Raw genomic sequence first — 21,564 nt, forward strand, 5'->3', positions numbered from 1 at the left:
CCTGAATCCATCGACATCCCCTATAACCCCTCCAGAAGCATGGATTCAAACTCTAGTTACATGACTTCCCTGAGCAAGTCACTTTTAATATCTCTCAGCCTGTTCCCACATGTATAAAATGAATGGGTTGATCTGATGATCTTTAATGTCCCTTCTAGGATTTTATGATCTTTTATGACTCTTTCTATTCACGGATTCAGTCAAGGTTTTGTCTCATGGCAATGAGCACTAAGGGCACGCAGTGACCAGGATTAAGGGGCTGATAGTACTGCTACAGCTGACCACTGTCAGTTCACATCTAGAGGCTTATGTTCAGAACTAAGGGCCACATTTTAGAAAAGATACTGATAAGTTAGTTAAGAAGGACCAGCAGGGTAAAGGATTTCAATATCATGCAAGGATCAAATGAAGGAACTGGGAATGTTTAGCCTGGAGAGAAATGAAGAAAGGTATCAGTACAAGAGAAAAGAAATCAGGATAAAATAAAAGATGACATTAGAAATAGCTGGGATAAGTGTTAGTATTTGTGAAGATAACTACTATATACATTTAAGAACAATGATAGAAAAGTAGTTAATTTAAAATCTAACTTTGTAAACTGCCCTTCAATCTATCAAACTGATAATAGGTTCAAATGAAAATACTCATTTTATTCCTTATATCCCTGAGTATCTATATGTTAGTTATTTTATGTTTCTTGCATCGTTTACAATTTAAAATTTTGCAATGAGATATTTCTTTACATAGAATATTAAAAATGTCACTGTTATCTCAGACTTAAAATACACCAATTCCAAGTACATTATAACTATTTCAATTGTCACGTCAACCAAAAACAAAAAAAAAAAACCCTAAGACAAAAAAACCCTCCCCAACGAAAAACTGTTAAAAACAAAAAATCACTACATGTTTACAGTAAGGTATAAAAAAAATATGGTGATCACAAATTACTCCCATAAAAAATAAAAACAAACAAAAAAACAAGAGATTTTGGCAATCTAGCAATTTACTTAAGAGTGACCTTTATGTAAAGTACGGGGGAAAAAAACCAACCCTCTAACTCTAACCTGGGAATCAGAAAACAAAAAATATGTTAGCATAAAATGAAAAATGAAAGCCATTCTGCATATATCTTAGTTATTCCCAGCATGGAATCCAACTCCTTTCTTACACTAGGGAACTTGCCTCTATCCTTCCTTCATTAAAGGATTTGCACTTAAATATATCACAGTGGTTTACATCTTAATGGTTTTTATTGGATGAGTATAAATCAGTCCAACACTTTTAACTGGATAACAAGAAAATGCTTTCCATTATCACAGAGTACACACTGCAGTGTAAATTAAAGGTTTAATTAAAAGTTATAATTAAAATGTTTAAAGTAACAAAGCCTTTCTTAAGTAATGCTTTCAAATCAATTGTATTGTCAAGAATTGCCACATAATCTACACTATTTTGTCCCTTTAAAAATGCTGCTTTGCACTGTTTTAATACCTAAATCCTATAAATTGTCTGCATGAAACAAACCAATCTGCTGCATTAAAACTGTGGGTTTATATGTATTTACTTATTCGGAAAGGACAATTTACTCTGAAAACTGTAGTCTGTGTTACATTCAATTCAACATCTATTAAGCAACTATGCTGAGCAAAGTACCATGTTAAGGCTTACAATTTAGCAGGAGGTATAAGTCATATTAAAAAAAAATAAAAGTATTTGAAAAAATGTGATCAGAGGAACAAGAGAGAAATAAAAATTCTGTATGGCTCTGGAAAGAAGTAACTTCTGACTGTGGGTGGACTTTTGATAGGCAGTTAACAGAAGGGTTATGATCAATCCAGGAAGAAAGACAGGCCCATGCCTCACCTACATGAAGGTGTGGAGGCAAGAAAGCTCAAGGCCAATGGAGAATGTTAAGCCCTCTAATCAAAGCCTGACTTTCAAGAGGGGAGCAGTAGTAGACAGGAAGAGAAGTCTAAGTTAGGGCCAGATGCGGGGGAGCCCAAATGTCAAGCTAACAAGTATTGTTTGTTAAGGATGAGGGAGTCATTAAAGGCTTTTTAGCACAGCTATGACCTTAGTGCTTGGCCTCAGAAAACTTAATCTGGCAGCAGTCCATAATATGGGATGGAAGGTGGTGGCAGGGAGAACAGTTAGAACATTATTGTGAAAGGCCAGTCAAGAGATTAATGTGGGCCTGAACTTAGGAAGTGGCAACGAAGAGGAAGGAAGAGAGAAGATATGCACAGTAGAGATCAAATCAGCAGGAACTGAGAACTAACTCAATATTAAGGTTGGGTGGGAAGGAAGAATCAAAGATGACTCCAAAGCTTCTGGTCTAGGAAATTAGAAGGAGGGGCAATTTGGGTGACAAATACTGATCACTAATAAAAACAGAAAAGACAGGATGAGGTTTTGGGACAAATTGTGAATTGCCCACACCATGCCAAATATGACTAAATTTTCCAATAATGGATAGTACTATAGGCATGTAATCAGAAAAAATACAAATGTGATGAGTAAGAATTGTCCGATTCCTAAATACTCAGATAGTTTTAACGGGAGAAAAACTATTAGTGCATAACTACCATACTTGCAGTGGGAACTTTGCAATTAGGCATATAACTGTCTAACATATACAAAATTAAGTTTGTATATTTAAAAAAATTTGTATTTTAAAATATGTCACCTAGAAACTGATTAAAAATATTTTTTCTTTCTCCTAAAATTTTCTGGCAGAAGTGTTTTCCAAATTAGAAATGTTCTAAAAATAATTATGACTCAATTCACAAAACAATGTTATTAACGACTGACTTAATTATAAAAATTAGTTCTTCAAAACTGTTCAGAATCCTTATTTGTAGTTCTAATTTTAACACGTAATCTCCTGGAAGCTAAGGACGGCTTACTTTTTGTGTTTACAGACCCATAACCCAACAGAGTGCCTTGCTAAAAGTAAGCCTTTCATATCTATAGAATTTAAAACATATTTGCTAAAAATATATTAGAATAATTTAGACATAATATTGGTTTTATTTGGAAAGTTGTTTTAATGCTTCAAAGTACTTTTACACAAATTATCTAGTATAAACAAGTTCTTTGAGGGAAAGGACCCTCTCCCTTTTCTGATTTGGTATCCGTAAGGTCGTTAACAGTGTACAGTTTCAAAAAAATGTTGATTTAATTCTCATCCTGCCCTTCCTACACACACCCCACCCTGGAAACACACATACACACACACACAATGTGAAGAACACAGGCATATATTATCATCATTAATGTCAGATGGGGAAACTGAGGCTCAAAAAGTTGAAAAAGCTTGCCTAACATCACACAGCTACTCAAACAGACAGAAGAGGAACTAGAGACTAATTTGCTGGATTCCCAACTGTGCTATATGATGTCATGCTATTCTCATTAATGAATTTCAATTCCAACATAACAAATTCCATTTTATGACAATGTAGGCATTCTCCAATTTAAACACTTTATACCTCAATTATGTATTAAACATGAAACCCTTCTACATTTTAGTTCTCCAAATTCTAATCTTAATTTTATATATAATTGTATATAAAGTCAGTGTAAGTATAGTCAGTGGCTATACTGACTTTTTCCTTCACAAATCATAGCCCAGAAAAAAGTTAGGGGGAAAAAACAAAAACTCACCAATCATATTATCTAAAGAAAGGTCTGGAAGTTTATTCTGTAATGCTCCCACAGGAATTCCACAGAAAGATATTGGTGAATATAAAGGTGATGCACCTGAACTGCTGCAAAGAAACAGTTGTTACAATTTTACAAAACTCAAAATAACTTGAAATTCATATGATATATAGCAACTCAAATTATCAATTCCAAATTATGGTCCTAATATTGTTTTTTTAAGATTATTTTCCCCCAGTATGCATCTCTTTCGCCTATAAAATATCTCTAAATTTTAATGTTTTTCATTTTTCCCATTGAAGTGAATGCTTGTATTTTACAAACCACATAGTGGTAGTAGTAATACTGCTTGAAGTAACAATATTAAAAGGCTATACAAGTCTAAGAATTGTTACCTGTTACGAAAGTTTATATAAGAAACAGTAGATTTCAATTCCCATATCATGACTCTTCCATCACTCACAATGAGAGCAGCAGAATTTTCATTAACAGGACAACACACCATGCTGAATGGACGAACAGTTTTGGTCACCCTAATTGCATCACACTGGCTTCGCAAATCATAGGTGAGCTCCTGAACAGGATCTGGATCTTTATGTAAAAGAATTGCTAACATTATTTCAAAAATGAACAACTTCAATCCCGTGAACAGAATAGGACAACGACCAATTTAAAAAAAAAAATCCACTTCATGAAATCTACAGTTTTATGGTGATTCCATCACAGAAAAACTATTCAGTTCTTAGAGAAGACAAAGATAATACGTACTACTTAGGATAGAGAGCAAATTTAGGTTCTGAAATAACAACTTGAATCAAAATCTTTTGATAACATGTTTTTTAAAAGGTATTCCCATGATACATGACTAAATAATAATATGTAATGATTAGTGAATCTCATTCTTCATTACTGCAAGGGTGTAACTCCTCTAAGCCTTAAATCAATGGTCTTCAAGAGTTGCTATGGGATGAAAAGTTAACAGCCCTGCAACCAGCTTGGCGATGACATTATCATAAGCCTGGATCTGAATTCTTTTCAATCTTTTTCCAACTTAGTGGACCCAGGTTGGGCTTGGTATCTACCAGCACTCTCACTAAGACCTGGGGCCACCCTCACATCAGCATGGGGCATCAGAAGAGGCTTTAATGGAAAAACAGATCTCATACATTTTTACAATCTTCGTTCTAAATATAAGAAGAACTTATAGACTTAACAATTCAATTATACTGCACCAAAACAGTACACAATTCTGCTAACAATAAATTCTATTTTGCAATAACAGAATTAACAATTATTTTGCCTTTGTTTTGTATGTACCTAAGTCATTCTCAAATGGAAATGTCTTAAAAGGGAAGTCCAAGAGCAGAGTGTAAAGCAGGTAAAATTGGACTAATGCTCAAATATATATATGTATATAATAATATGTTACATAATGTTACCTGACTCTTCATTTGAAGTTCCAAATATAGCATTATAAGATCTTCGAACTCTTAAAGTTATGCAACCATTTTCATGTAGGCAAAATAAGCCATCGCGCTGAAAGCAGGGGATTACCTATAGGAGATTTAACATTTAATTCTCAAAATACAGTGGATTGACAGCATTTTAGATACTGTGATATTTATGATAAAAAGAAGTAAGTGGCACAGTAGATAAACTTCTGCACCTAGAGTCAGAAAAACCTGAGTTCAAATCCCACCTTCACCACTTAACAAGCTACATGACTCTAGGCAAGTCACTTAAACTCTGTCTTCTTCAACTCTAAAATAGGAATAACAGAAGCACCTAATTCCCAGAATTATTGTAAAAGATAAAATGAGATAATATTTGTAAAGGACTTATCAAACCTTAAAGCACTACATAAATGCTTTATTACTAACTATTATTTATGCTAAATGGATCAACCAAGAAAGGAAATAGTTCAAGTTTTTAATACATATTTAGAATTCACTTAAGCCACATATGTGTGTGTATGTTTCTGTGTGTGTGTGTGTGTGTGTGTGTGTGTGTGTGTGTATGTATATATTCATATTCTTCACCATGGGAATTTCCAGTGTGATAATGCCCTCTATCTTCAAAGACCCTAACTGAACTGTACTTAGCAGATAAATCCTAGGAAATTGCTTGAGGCACAGAGAGGTTAAATGATTTGTCCAGGGTCCAAGAGTTAATAAGTATCAGAGACTGCATCTGAACACAAAAGCTTTCCTAAGTCCACGTGTTTAATTAATACCACTTAAATAACTCAGTGTTCCCAGAATGTTCTTGGTCATTTCAAGGGCAACATAAACTCATTAAGAACTGTAGAGAACAGGAAAGACAAAATAACATACTTGGCTATATTAAAGTTTAACAATCAAATCTGGCCAAAAGAAAAATGACGGGATGGAGAAAATGCAGGGTTTGGAGTCTAGAAGAACTTGGTTCATCACTTGCCTCTGACACTTACTGGATTTATGGGCTCTGATCAAGTCACTTAAACTTAATGTGCCTCAAACAATTTCCCAGGAACTCTCTAAGTTATAGATAAGTGACAGGAATTCCCTATATGATGAAATCACATTTTTCACATTTATGTATCACATTCACAGTACACACAGTGGGTAGCCAATGGATGTTTGCTGAATTGAAAATTAAACAAAAAGACTTGATATCATTTCAGTCACAAAATACATATTTTTTATCTTTTAAATGTTAATTTTAATATAAAGAGAAAGAACTGAATAATGTATAATGACTAAGCTTGGCCCTGGAAAAGTTAAGAAATCACAATTGTACCCTCTCTGCAGAAATGGACTATGGGTATGCAATATTGCATAATCTGTCAGACAACAAGTTGACGGTTTTTCTGAATTGTGTCCTTTCTTTTTTTAAATCTTTTTTTTTTTAACAAAGACTAATGGAATATAGGTTCCAATAGGTCTCCCTGACTCATGTCTCTCCTCACTCCGAGCCTTACTAAATTCATGTGCCAAAGTGATTTTTCTAAAGCACAGGAGGTCTGACCATGTCACCCCTTTACTCTGTAAGCTCTCACTGCTCCCTATTACCTCCAGGATCAAATATAAAGGCCTCTGTTTGAGGACGAAAGTCTTTACAACCTGGCATCTTCCTACCTCTCAAATCTTCTTACAATTATCCTCCTCTTTCCTCACTCAACAATCCAACTACAATAGCTTACTTGCTGTTTCTCTTGCCTAACACTCCACCAGCTTCCTTGTTTGTTTCCATTGACAGTGTCCCATGCCTAGCTGCTCTCTCACATCTACCTATGAGTTTCCCTGGCTTCCTAAAAGACTCAGCTCAAATATTATCTTCTGCAAGAGGATTTATCCCAGTCCTTTTTTTTTTTTGGCTAGGCAGTGAGGTTAAGTGACTTGCCCAGAGTCACACAGCTAGTGACAAGTGTCTGAGGCCACATTTGAACTCAGATCCTCCTGACTCCAGGGCCAGTGCTGTATCCACTGCACCACCTAGCTGCCCCAGTCCTTCTGAGATTACCTCTGATCTACTCTGTATGTATCTATTTATTTATATGTTATGTCCCAATTAGAACATGAATCTCTTGAGGGCTTCAGGGCCTGTATTTACCCTTCTTTATAAACCCAGTGCTAGCACAGGTCCTGACACATAATAAGTGCTTAATAATCTCTTTTTTGGACTGACCAATTTACAAGACAGGTTGCTCAGAAGGGAAGGGAGGAGAACTCTATTCAGAAAATGTAGAAATACTATTTTTTAAAAGATTAAAAATACTTACTTTAAAAAAGGTAAAAGATTAAAAACAGCAGTTTCATGTACAGCTATGGAAAATTGCAAACTAGAATGAATACCTGTAGAAATGGTACTCCTGTTCTCTCTATTGCAATTACACCTACTGTCTGGTTTACTTCAAGGTCAAGGATTAGAATTTCTCTCGGATAAAGCAACAACATGTGATTCCTTTTGGAAGGCAGGTATGACAACTGAAGACAATCGTTGAGTGTTACAGATTCAGCACTGAAAAAAACAAAAAACATTCACACTGAACATATTACCAAAGGTTTAGTCTAAACTGACTAAAAACTTAAATATTTAATTTCATGTTCTTGCCATATAATCCGTAAATTATAAATTATATCTTTACTACCTGAAATGGCCAGCATGGGTCTGCATCCAATGCTACAAAAGTTACAGCATGCCAAAAAAGTCAAGTTAATCACTATGTATTGCATTTCAAGACATGGTGTAACTTCCCGTATTTCTAAAAAGTAATACTTTTCAACAAGTTTAAAAGTACCATGATGTTGTAAGATAACAAATAAAAGAAAAAGTAGATACTAATGGCATTCGCAAAATTCAGCTTTGTACTATTTTATAATTTGACAAATTACCCAAGCTGCTATAACCAACACACCAACACACCCACCCACACACACACACACACATATGCAAAAGATTTCCACATTGTCCTATTAGAGATGCCATATTAGATGTATAAAATAGGGTGTCCTGAAATGGAAAGTAGGCAAAGAATTAATAGACTTGGTTTTTATTCTAGCCTTGGCTCTGCCACTAAGCCTCTATGTGCTTTTTGCCTGAGTTTCTTCAACTGTAAAAAAGAGGTTGTACGAAACTATAAGACTGTTTCCAAAAAACGTTTTTTTTTTTATTTCTGTCACAACATTAATGACTATATGAAGTCTATGAAATGTAGTTGAATGCTCTCTGAATCACAAGATGGCATCTTAATCACTAATAACAAAAAAAATTTCAACTATAATACTGTTAGACGAAATGTTCTTTGTAACATGAATGGATGTCACATCATAAAATGATATTATTTGCTTTTTATAAAATCATTTAAGTAAATGTCTACAAAACTTAATGTTAAGGTCCATCATTTAATTTTAGTTACCTATTAAGATATTTCAAACTTATAATGTGAAATTTATTTGGCAACTTCCAGAACTGACAGACTTTTACAGCTAGAAAGCTCATTATTTCTCATTCTACAGATAAGAAAAAGAAGGTCTAAAGGTAAAGGTTACCCAAGGTAACCTAGTTAAACAGTGAGTGGTAGAGCAGATAACACAATAAAATGTTCTGATTTCTAATCTAGAGGTCTTTCTACTTCACAATGTTACTTTATACTGTTCTGGAGATTCTGTGAAACCCATTACCATAGTAATACAAAACTACACGCCCTATTTATTATGTAGGCGAGAAAGATTCAATGACATAAATATCCTATCAAATAAGCCTTTGTTAAATGCATGCTCACTGCCAGCCACTACACTGGCTGATGGGGATAGAGTCATAAATGAAACAGGCCCTACCTTCAAGGAACTCAAGTGTGACAATATACACATAGAAATATGCATGTATGTACGTATGTGTATGTATATCTATATACACACCCACACACACACACACAAAGATATCATATACAAAATAAATACAAAGGAATTAGGGGAGAAAAGTACTCAAAGCTGTGGGAACATAGGAAAAAATTTCAAGCAGAAAATGGTTTTCATGCTTGAGATGAATTATGTACAAAACCATGGCTAAGAGGCAGAGAGGAGAGACTGCAATTGTACAGTAAGAGCCAGAATGTGAGAATGAGACCTAAGACTACAGTTAATGTAAGCTACCTTGAATGAATGTAAACAGCAAAAGAGGCTCTAACTATCCCATGGGAAAACTTGCAAGTGACCCATGGCCATCCCCAGCACTATGTCTTCTTTGTTCTGTTTCTATATAATATCTGACCTGTCCTAAGGAAGGGGCACAGGGATCTATTACTCTGTCCTGCCACAGCCCAGGACAGTTGGTCACATGAGCAAACTCTGCTAAAGTTACCCAATTAACCAATAAATCCTAATAAATCTACGCATATACCCCCACACTGGCACAGACTGCCCTTCTCTCTTTGGTAACTTAGTATTCTCTTGGAGGGTCTGCCTCCCTACAAGTGGCATAATTAGGAGAGAACAGATCTGCATCCTTACAATTGGCATAGTTTGCAGAATCTTCATCTTTACCGCAATTTAGGCATGAAGGACAGTCGGTGAAAAAGCCCAGAGACAAGACAAGGAGTGCTACATATAAGAAATAGCAAGAATGCTAGTTTAGATTGTGTGAAGAGGAATCATATATAATAAGGATGGAATAGCAGGTTGGAGCTAGGCTATGAAGGGTTTCAAATGCCAGGAAGTTTGTACTTGGTCCAAGAGGTAACAGGGTGCTGCCTTCCAAATGCGTGAATATGGGACAGCTAGGTGGCACAGCAGATAGAACACCAGACCTTAAATCAGGAGGACCTGAATTCAAATCCAGCCTCAGACCAAAACCTTGACACTTACGAGCTGTGTGACCCTGGGCAAGTCACTTAATCTCAACTGCCTTTTAAAAAAAAAAGTGCCAAACGCATGAATATTTATCTCTATGTAATGACCCTGAAATAGTCTTCAGAAATCTCATCATCCCATCTCTTCTAAATCATACCTAAAGTGTAAACAGCAGGTAAGAGGATGGGATCATGGAATAAACAGATTCCTCGAAGTTCACTATAATACATTTTAACAACTGGTACTTCATCTGCTTCACGAATGAGACATTTCAAACTCCAGTCATCACTAAAACATGTCCTGGATAAAATTACAAATAAACAAGAAAAACAGGTGGCTATTCCCTCATTGATTCAAAATTCAAAATAAAAAATGAGAATAGGAGAGGAAAAAAGGAAGAAAATCAATCCTCACTATTAAAAAGATAACTTCTGATTACATCTTGCTACTAAACAAACATAGAGCTTACCTAGGTTTCTCCTGAGTGATCAATATTTTCACTTTATTGAGAGCCTTCTTGGCACCCGTGGCTGCAGCTGCCTTGTTATGAGCTGGGCTCGAATGTGGACTGGAAATGTAAACTTTTTTCCCTGAGCTGGCAGGAGCTTTGGATGGAGAAAAGTCTGAGATGAATACAATCCCCTCACTGGTGAGTACTGCATTAGGAAAAGGAAAGTGGTCATTAAGGTTAACCAGCTTCATCAGAGCTTTATTACATTATAGTGCTGAAAGGGAAGCAATGATAAGTTTAATAATACAACTCTACTGGTACATCATGTGTCAGAGCAAAAGTATCATCTAGCAATTAAAGAGAAGTGGGTGTTTTATTACAAAATTCATCAAAGGCCAACGTGATCAGCTCTAATAAATCTGTTCTTCATATTAAAAAGATACTACAGGGTCATGGCCAGAATAAAGACTTCCCTGATTTCCCAATCCTCACCCTTAATGAGATGTGATTTTTTTTTCCTCCTCTGAACCATCTCATTTATAGACCTCTTCGAGAATCTCTCGCCTCCTAATTTGTACCATTGCCTGTAATTCTCTACGGATTTGGCTCACCTCCCCAGACTATAAGCTTTGTGAAGGCAGAGCTCTTGTATACTCCTCAAAAGCCAGCAGAGCACATAATAAGTACTAAGTAATGTTTTGCTGAATTTGAATGAGTACTAAACAAGTACCGTTTTTTGCAAATTAGTATAGCACACTGATTTTCATTAGAATTTCCTTATTATATTTCCTAACTTGAAAACAGTGGTATTTTAAAATGTAAGCTTTATGTAGAAGGGATCTTATACTTTATATTTTTTCATATAAAGACTAACAATTTGATTTGGTGATAATAAATACTTAATTGTAACAATGAACTTAAGCCTAAATGTATTTTTTTTGCCACTTAAAAAAATACATTTATTCTTAGTTTTCAACATTCACTTCCACAAGATGCTGAATTCCAAATTTTCACCCCATCTCACCCCTCCCCCACCCCAAGATGGCACACACTCTGAATACCCCTTCCCCTAGTCTGCCCTCCCTTCTATCTCTCCCCCCACTTCTCTTATCCCCTTCCCCTTCTATTTTCCTGTAGGGCAGGATAGATTTCTGTACCCCATTTCCTGTATTTCTTATTTCCCAGTTGCATGTGAAAACTTTTTTTTTAAACATTTTTTTTAAACTTTGGGCTCCAAATTTTCTCCCTTCCTCCCTCCCCACCCACCCTCATTGAAAAGGCAAGCAACTCAATACAGGCCATACATGTGCAGTTAGGGAAAACACTTCCATAGTAGACATGTTGTGAAAAACTAACTCTATTTCCCTTAATCCTATCCTGCCTCTGATTACCCCTTTCCCAATCTGCCCTTCTCTTTATCATCCCCCTGCTCTCTTGTCCCCTTCCCCCCCATTTTCCTGTAGGGTAAGACAGATTTCCATACCAACTGAGTGTGTATGTTATTCCCTCCTTAAGCCAAATCCTATGAGAATAAGATTCCCTCATTCCCTCTCACCTTCCCCTGTTTCCCCTCCACTATAAGAGCCTTTTCTTGTCTGTTTTGTGTGAGATAATGTACCCCACTCTACCTGTCCTTTTCTCCTTCTCCTAGTATAATCCTCTCACCCCTTAAATTTATTCTCCAGACATCACCCCTTCAACTCACCCTGTGCCCCTGTACCCTCTATCTATCTATCTATCTATCTATCTATCTATCTATCTATCTATCTATCTTTCTATCTATCCATGCATATAATTTTTTTTTCTCTCCAACTACCCTAATACTGACAAAGGTCTCATAAGTTATAAATATCATCTTTCCATGCAGGAATGTGAACAGTTCAACCTTAATAAGTCTCTTATGATTTCTCTTTCCTGTTTACCTCTCCATATTTCACTTGAGTCTTATATTTGAAAGTCAAATTTTCTATTCAGCTCTGGTCTTTTTATCAAGAATGCTTGCAAGTCCTCTATTTCACTAAATGACCGTTTTTTCCCCTGAAGGATTATACTCACTTATACTCAGGGTAGGTGATCCTTGGTTTTAATCCTAGCTCCTTTGACCGCTGTAATATTATATTCCAAGCCCTCCAATCCTAATCCCTTAATATAGAAGATACTAAATCTTGTGTTATCCTGATTGTGTTTCCACAATACTTGAATTGTTTCTTTCGGACTACTTGCAATATTTTCTCCTTGACCTGGGAACTCTGGAATTTGGCTAGGAGTTTTCCTTGGGGGATTTCTTTCAGGAGGTCATCAGTGGATTCTTTCAATTTCTGTTTTATTCTCTGGTTCTCGAATATCAGGGCAGTTTTCCTTGATCATTTCTTGAAAGCATCATATTTCTAGGCTCTTTTTTTGATCATGGCTTTCAGGTAGTCCAATGACTTTTAAATTATCTCTCCTGGATCTTTTTTCTAGGTCAGTTGTTTTTCCAATAAGATATTTCACATTGTTTTCTAGTTTTTCATTCTTCTGGTTTTGTTTCGGAATTTCTTGATTTCTCATAGAGTCATTAACTTCCATTTGCTCCACTCTAATTTTTAAGGAATTACTTTCTTCAGTGAGCTTTTGGACCTCCTTTTCCACTTGGCTAATTCTGCTTTTGAAGGCATTCTTTTCCTCATTGGCTTTTTGGACTTCTTTTGCCATTTGGGTTAGGCTATTTTTTTACAACTGTTATTTTCTTCAGTATTTTTTTTGGATCTCCTTTAGCAAGCTGTTGACTCATTTCTTATGATTTTCTTGCATCACTCTCATTTCTCTTCCCAGATTTTCCTCTACTTCTCTTACTTGCTTTCAAAATCCTTTTTGAGCTCTTCCATGGCCAAACTGATTCATAATTTTCTTGGAGGCTTTGGATGTAGGAACTTTGACTTTGTTGTCTTCTTCTGGTTGTACGTTTTGATCTTCTTTGTCACCAAAGTAAGATTCTATGGTCTGAGTTTTTATCTGCTGTTTGCGCATGATCCCAGACAATTACTTATTATTAACATTTTGTTAAGGTAAGGGTCTGCTTCCAGTGTGGAGAATGTACTATCCCAAGTTCTGTGCAGCTGTTTTCAAAAATACTTCTAGGAACCTGTAAATTTTCAGTTCTTCCAAGGTAGTATGGTCAAAAGAGAAGTGCTTACTCCTTTCCTGGCCTGTGCTCTGGTCTATGAGTGACTACAAGCATTCTTTTCTGTCTTGGAACTATGAGAAGGATTCTCTCCGCACTGCCACCACATGCTCCATCATGCCAGCGTTCCTCCTCATCCCAAGACTGCCCCAGATCCAAGCATGGGCAAAGCAAGAGAATCCTGCCTCAGTGCCAGCAAAGAGATCCCTGCAATCCCCCTCTGATCAGGCACTCAATCCCCCTACTGTCTGTGGGCTGAGAGCTCCAGAAGCATCCACTGCTGCTATGGCTGCTACCCCAGGGCTGCGCTAGGGCCAGAGCTGGACCTTGCTCCTCTTTCACTCAGGTCTGATAGACCTTTCCCACTGACCTTCTAAGTTGTCTTTGGTGTTTGCAGGTTGACAAGTCAGGAAACCACCACAGCTGCCCATTTTTCAGTCCTGTGAGGCCTGCTCCAGGTTTTCTGGGGCCTCATCTTTGCCTATGCTCTTCTGAATATGCTAAACTGTGCTCTTCTCCCAGCCTGGCACAACAGACTCTTCACATCAACCGTCCAGGTTGCCCTGGCCTGGAAATTTGTTTCCCTCTGTCTTTTTGTGGGTTATGATGCTCTAAAATTTGTTTAAAGTCATTTTTACAGGTATTTGGAGGGGTTTGGGGGAGAGCTCAAGCAAGTCACTGCTTTTGCTCTGCCATCTTGGCTCTGCCCCCAATCTTTCTTTCTAAAGCAACATTTTTGTCCCTTAGTCTCTATATTTTTTTTAAGGGGGAAGGGGACAAATTAAAAAATAAATAAATACAGCACAATACTGCCTTAATGCTACTTCAGAAAAGAAAATAACAGAATAATTATTGCATTTGGTAGTCAAAGTTTTCAGGCTTAAAAAAACAAACTACAAAAAAAAGTTCCCTAGCCAGCACTTATGCAGAAAATTAAGTAAAATTTCTAAAGGACAGTAACTGTAACAGAGTCTATATGAAAAGCACTGCTCAAAACCTGAAAAATGTAAGTCAACCCATACACTGATTCAAGTTACTACATATCCCAAGATAAACACCAGCTTCATAGTTTATAATGTTACATTCCAAGTCTTCTAAATCCAGAGGGAATGGTCTACACGGCTACATTTTCAGCAAAACTTAGTCATAAGCATCTTAGATAAACACTTAAAGTAACGAGCACAATTTAAGTATGGGGGAAAATTATTTGGGTTTATACTCTTTCTTACATGGAATTGTTTACCAACTCAAAGATAGGGGTATAAATGGGCAGGATAAAAGTTGCAAGAATTCAATTTAAATACAGCTATTAAGACCAAATGAAATCACTGACTCAGCTCTTCCTAAGCCATGAAAAATGAACTTAATTAAGTCTGAATTGGAAATACTGGCATATATGGTATCTTAAGTTGATAATTACAATCTTCTTTCTTTGGGTACTTTATTTCTAACACAAATTTTCAACACAGTGCCAATGCAGCCCAATATTTTTTATCAGCAACTATTAAAATGCTGCATGTCAGCACAAGGTTGTAATTCAACCATCAAAAACCAGGAGTTATAAGGAAAAAGCTTAAAACTAAAAAGCATAGTTGCCCACTTTAAGACTCCTTTAAAGTATGGTCATAGATTTTCTCCCCAATCTGTTTCTGTCATTTTAAGAGTAGTATCAGAATTTCTAGTTCAATTTTTTATAAAGATATTTTTTCTTAATCCTTTGATACAAATAAACATAACTCACGAGTTAAATGTGAAGGGTCAAAGGGGTCGAAGGAAAAAGAAAGGATGTTTTCTGCATAACTCTTCTTCCAAAGTTTGGTGCCAGTGTCTGCATTCCACAACACAATGTAGTTAGGTGGATGAACAGCAAGCAGCAAATCTCGGGAAGCATCCTGATTCCACAACCACTGCATGTCTGTAGACATCACATAAAAGGAGAAAAATGTCAGAATAAATAACTTTAAATTATTTTGAGAAGCATGGCAGCACAGGGGACAAAGAACTGGCCTTGGAGAGAAAGAGATCCAGGTTCAAGTCCTGCCTCTGACCAATACTGGCTGTGTGATCTGGAACAAATCACTGACACTCTCGGTTCCCAAGGCAACACTCAAAAGACGATAAATTATAAGGCAGGTGCTGACTTGAATTGGTAGAAAGTTTTCTAAATAATAAGTCCAGTCCCCCAAAAAGGATTATTTTTCTAATTTGTCCATAAGATCTCTTCTTATGTAAAATCTTTATAATCTTCACTAAAAATCAAATGTCAAAACTACTAGAACATAAACATGTAAAGTTAACTTGTTATAAACAGAAATTCATGCTAAGGAAGACTTAAAAGTCTTCCAAATTTAACATGTCAAGACTTCCATAAGTTGATGTCAACACCCTCCTGATATAGTATAGCCATCTAACTTCTTTTTTTCTATAACACTTTTGAGGACAATGCTCTCTCTATTTTCATGCAAGATGCTCACTTCAACAAACTAGATAAAGGCATAAGCACAGGAAAACCATAGACTCAAAAATTATGAACTGAATAAATGTTATTCTTTTTCTATGTTAGGTAACCTGAAGACAACACAATTGACCCTTGCCTATCCTCCTTTAAATGAAGCAAGTAATGGTGGATGATTCAAATCAACACATAATTCCAACTCGTTTACAATAGACTTTAGAATAGAATGCTAACACCAGCACTGCAAGGGTTATTAAACCTTACAACACGCAATGATAGCATTCAATGATAGCACTGGAAGAGTCCCTAGAGCTCATCTTATCCAATCATCCTCATTTGATTGAAAGGGAAACTGAGGACCAAAGAGAAGATATATCATAGGATATTTTTTGTAACAGCTTTACTGTTCTCAGAATCTTTGTATCAAACACTTCTGATAAGGGTTTGATTATCTGCGATATACAGACAACTAATAGAAACATAGGACCAAAAAGCTGTTCCCCAGTAAATAAGCAAAAGGTAGTTGAAAAGAAAAGAAAAGGAAGGAAGGAAGGAAGGAAGGAAGGAAGGAAGGAAGGAAGGAAGGAAGGAAGGAAGGAAGGAAGGAAGGAAGGAAGGAAGGAAGGAAGGAAGGAAGGAAGGAAACTATCAGCAACCTTAAATTCACCAAATCACTAATAATAAGTACATACAAATCCAAACAACCCTGAGGTTTCACTTGATATCCAGCCTGTTGGTAAAGCTGACAACATGTTGAAATAGTCAGTGTTAGGAGTCTTTGTGAAAAGACAGGAAAATTAATGCATTTTCTGTAGATCTATGAAATTCTGGAAAGCAGTTTGGAATTATGCAAAGAAAGTAACTAAAATGTCCATCCTTTTGACTCAGAGATTCCCCTACTAGGTAGATATTCCTCTAAAAATGTCACTGGCAAAAAGAAAAGCTCCACACACAATAAAATATTTGTTGCAGCACATTAGGTGATAGCAAAGAATCAAAAACCTAATAAATACCTACTGATTAGGGGACTGGTTAAGTAAACTATGATACATTCAGGTAATGGAATATTACTGTGTTCTAAGAAACTAAGAACACAATACAGAGAAGCACGGGTACACTTATAAGAACTAATGTAAAGGTAAGTTAAGTAGAGTCAGGAAAACAATATACAAAATGACTACAACAATGCACATGGAAAGAAAAGCCACAATAGAACAATTCACATTGTATGATGAAAAACTGTACCATGAGAGAAATTTACATGCAACTAGCACAAACTTTTCTTACCTACCCTGAATAGGTTTGTTGTGTTCTTGTATTTCACATCGAGCTACTCCAGTTGCCACATCCCAAACAATGATCTTCCCATTGATGTCAGCAGAAGCTAAGCGTAAAGAATATGGGGAGCCAATATTATGGTGGTAATTTTCTTTGGCCCATTTAACCTAGTGTCAAGAACAAATCAAATCATCATCACATATATATTGAATTAAACACAATTATTACCTGAAAAATCCACCACATTAGAAAACAAATTGAGACTATAAAACATTTATTAAAGATGAACACAAAGAGTCTATCTTTAAAGAAATATTCTTTTACTGATAACATTTTATTCTTTTACTCAAAAATTAAAATCCTCAAAAGAAATAGCGAAATATACACAGCAATAAACCAAGTTGAAGTTTACCCAAATTCAACATTAAAAAATAATATTGCTTAAATTAGGACTTCTGAATCAGACTATAATAATATCTAAATTAAATGAAAGAAATTTGAGTTAACCTGAATTTCTTTCTGAATTCCTTTTAGGGAAAAAAAATAGTAAAACTACCAGCAAGGCACATAAAAAACAAAAATAGCAATTTTGTGTTCCCTAAGAAATTGTGCCGCCAAGGACATTCTATTATCCATATCCATTAAATATTTTAGGGGGGAAATCCAGGTTCCAGCCAAGCTTGTCTACTTGCTTGTTCCTCTACGTCACATTTTGTCTCCCACTTCTATCTCTTTTCATAGGCTGTTGGTCCCCAATGCCTAGAATACCCTCTGTCCTCATTTCTGTGTGTTGGAATTGCTAGTTCTCTTCAAGGTTCAACTTAATTATCACCCTCTTCAGGTGACTTTCTTGATTTCCCCAGTTAATGCCACCCACCTCAAATTACCTTGCATTTATTTAGTCTATAACCTGCATTTATCTATGAACATGCTGAATGCTCTGAACCAAGCAGAACCTTGCTCCCTGAGGGCAAAGACTGTCTCACTTTTGTATTTTGTTTCCCTAATGCCTCCTACAGTGTCTAACATATGGCAGATACTTATTAAATGCCTGTTACTTGACTGACTCAGTAGTATAAAGATGATGTACATAGCTATGACCCTGAATAAACAATAAATATCAAATTATGTTCAGTAATTCAAACAATTTTTTAATTTGTTAACACTTTTACAAAAGAGGGAAACTGTGTGATAAATGTTATAAAGATTTTAACCAAAATGGTTTAAAAAAAGGTTTTAATTTAGGTCTTAAAGGAATAAATGTTCAGAGACCTAGAAAAATGGGTTAATACACAACAATTATTTCCCCAGAGTAAATCTTGGTTGTGTGTATAACTAACTCTAAAGTTGACTTTAACCAGTCTATTAACCATAACAAGGGTTTATAAATTTTAAAATGCTAAATTATAAAGTACTGTAGACATATTGTACATTGGAGAACATAAAACAAAGAGCTGAGGTCCCAACTCATCCTTCCCCAGAAAATCTCTTCAAATCAGTATCTTCTATTGCTCTCATACACTATTAAATAAGAATCTCAAGACTAACTCCTAATTTTTAAATATTTTTGAAATTAAAATATGTGTTGCCATGAAACAGTGTTATATTGGTGGTATACAGGGAAGAGGGGTTGGGGGGCATAATGCAAAAACAGTTGAGGAACCAGCAGAATTGCTTTCAATCATCTTTGAAACAGCATGGGAGTCCAATTCATTAAAGACTGTCATTTCACTCAACCCAGATTAACATTAAATCAATTATACACTTTGAAATGATAGGGTGCCCCACAGGTGGGTTTATTGTGAATTCAAACAGATTAATATTGTACACAATCTGATGAGAGTATGGTGACAAAAATACCTACAACTTTAAGGAACACAAACAAATCACACTATGTACTGAAATCATCTTGAAGTTTTTGACTTACCTTGACAACATTAGCTTTATGCCTTTCTAGAACCTGAAGAGTCTGGGCAGTATTAGAATCAATTACAAGCACAAGGGAATGACATCCATAAGCAATTAAACCTTGCCAGCCCCTAGCAAATCAAAAGAAAAAAAATTAATGGAGCTCACTGAGCACTGGAACCATGCTTTTCCCTTTCTTTGTATTCCCAGCACTTGGCACAGCTCTTGGTACCTAGTAAGCACTTTATACATGCTTGCTGACTGACTGACTGATAATTTCTGAGATGAACAGAATTATAGCTTAAGCAAAAATAAACAAAAATGAAATAAGAAACAGAAGAGCAAAACTAAGAAAATTGTCGTTTGTGGAACTGGTCCACCTCCTCCAAGAAATAAGCTCCCCAAAAAATGTAAACAAAATTACAATTTCTACTATCTTTAACTACATTTGTCATTTAAAATAAAACCATTGCTAACTCCTGTGTCAACCTTAAAAAAATACTCAACTGAAAACATATTACAAGAATGTATAGACTGCTGTCCCATATCTCCCAGTGACATACTGGTATCAAGGACAAACAACACTGGGATCTGAAAAAGGTTTGACTGTTCCGTGCAATGCTCCCAGAATCAGCACCTATGCCAATGTCTATTTTAACAATTGCTAAACTGTCAGAGTTACAAAAATGCTTTGCTGTAGAAAGATGCCAGATCCATACTGGGAATCTCGATAGGAAGAACTTCAGCAGCCATCTCTCTCTTTCAACTCATACTTGAGCAAACATCTTTTTCCTAACACTTCATCTGCTTGCAGACTTTCTGTGTGAGGGAATCTCACTACCCACTTTGTTTCTTTGTTGTTATTCCGTCAACTCTTCCTGATCCCATTTAGGGTTTTCTTGGTAAAGATACCGAAGTGGTTTGCAATTTCCTTCTCCAGTTCATTTTATTGTGACTTGCCCAGGGTCACACAGCTATTAAGCGTCTGAAGCCAAATTTGAACTCAGAAAGAGGAGTCTTCCTGACTCCAGGCACTGGGCCACCTAGCTGCCCACTTGTTTCCAAGTAAATTTTCCTTTACATCAAGCCAAAAAAAAAAAAAGAATCTGTCTAACCAAACATTTTAAGTAGTTTCTAAAGGATTTGGTCGATGGCACAAAGACGGAAATAAAGACACAAAGATAAAGACCTCTGAGGGCTGGGTGTCTTTGGTCTTTCTTTGTATTCCTAGCACTTAAGGCCTGCATGGCACATTTGCGGGCTTAAATGCTTGTTGACTGACTCTAGCTAATCACTTAACTTCCCTGGGTCTCAGTTTCCTTATCTGTAAAATGCAGGGGCTAGGCTAAAGGGTCTCTCAAATTGCTCACTGCTATTCTGAGGCAAAGACTGAATTTTTGGAGAACAAAACTATTTCATAGCGGGGAGGCGGTGCAGTGGTTAGAGTTCTGGGCTTGAAATCTGGGAGACCTGGGTTCCAATCCAAACTGAGACCCTCAACCTCTACCTCCATTTCCCCAACTCTCCAACGGGGATGATAGCAACAGGCATGTCACTCGACCTCTGCCTGCCTCAGTTTCCCCAGCTGTCTTATGGGGACGATAACAGCGCCTGCCTTCCAAAGTTGTCTTGGGGATCAAATGAGAGAACACCGGTGAGGCGCCGCGCCCAGGCCTTGGCACACAGTAGGCGCTTAATAAGTGCTCGTTCTCCTTCCCCGACGCGGAGGGAGGAGGGGCGTTTGGGGGCCGGAGGGGCCGCGGGCTCCGCTCCCATCCCCGCCCCCTCCGCGGGCCCAGGCTTCGGCCCCGCCTCCCCGCCCCGGCTCGCTCCGCCCCGCCCTCACCAGTCCACGGCCGCCTTGTTGTGGGCGTTGAGGGCCCCGGTGAGAGTCCGCGCCGATAGTTTGATGTTCACCGTGTAGGGCAACATCTCCTGGGCTCGGGTCCCGAGCCACGGCCTCGGCAGGACGCGGGGCAGCTGCAGCACGGCGCAACGGCGGCTCCGCTGTCCCCGGCAACCAGGAAGCGAGTGGCGGAAGCGCCGCGCTCCGTCCGTCTGTCCGTCCCTCCGTCCGGCGCCCACAAGGGTCCGGGCGCTCCCCGAGCTGGGGCCGCGCAGTTCCGCGGAGCCTGAGACTGGGCCTGCCCGGCCCCCGTAGAGCGCCTCGGCCTCCCGGCCTCAGGCCTTGTCGCCTGCTTGCGCCCGGGTTGGGGAGGGAGGGTGCGGAACTGCTCCCATTGAGGGAGGTGGTGGGTTACGTGTGAACTCGTGGGCGTGTGACCCCGTATCGGGGTACTGAGGTCTGCATTCG

The 21,564-nt window shown here is 37.4% G+C and overlaps 1 protein-coding gene across 2 annotated transcripts in view; it reads right to left on the minus strand.

Annotated features, from left to right (window-relative positions):
- Window positions 1–21,304, minus strand: part of WDR11 (WD repeat domain 11) — an 88,375-nt gene extending 67,071 nt beyond the window's left edge. Inside the window, exons 1-9 of one of the 2 annotated variants that reach the window (XM_078151022.1) lie at window positions 21,097–21,304; window positions 19,270–19,381; window positions 17,356–17,509; window positions 15,351–15,524; window positions 10,465–10,651; window positions 7,500–7,665; window positions 5,106–5,220; window positions 4,062–4,257; window positions 3,670–3,770 (exon numbers count right to left, since the gene is read on the minus strand). In XM_078151022.1, coding sequence (XP_078007148.1) covers window positions 3,670–3,770; window positions 4,062–4,257; window positions 5,106–5,220; window positions 7,500–7,665; window positions 10,465–10,651; window positions 15,351–15,524; window positions 17,356–17,509; window positions 19,270–19,381; window positions 21,097–21,182 — 1,291 coding nt within the window. In that variant the 5' untranslated portion in view covers window positions 21,183–21,304. Of the gene's footprint in view, window positions 1–3,669; window positions 3,774–4,061; window positions 4,258–5,105; window positions 5,221–7,499; window positions 7,666–10,464; window positions 10,652–15,350; window positions 15,525–17,355; window positions 17,510–19,269; window positions 19,382–21,096 lie in introns of both variants that reach the window. The other variant, XM_078151021.1, reaches the window with a different exon arrangement.
- Between the last annotated feature and the right edge of the window lie 260 nt (window positions 21,305–21,564).

This window comes from Phascolarctos cinereus, unplaced genomic scaffold, assembly GCF_003287225.1.
Source record: "Phascolarctos cinereus isolate Bilbo 61053 unplaced genomic scaffold, phaCin_HiC Scaffold_3;HRSCAF=262, whole genome shotgun sequence".
Lineage (NCBI taxonomy): Eukaryota > Metazoa > Chordata > Mammalia > Diprotodontia > Phascolarctidae > Phascolarctos > Phascolarctos cinereus.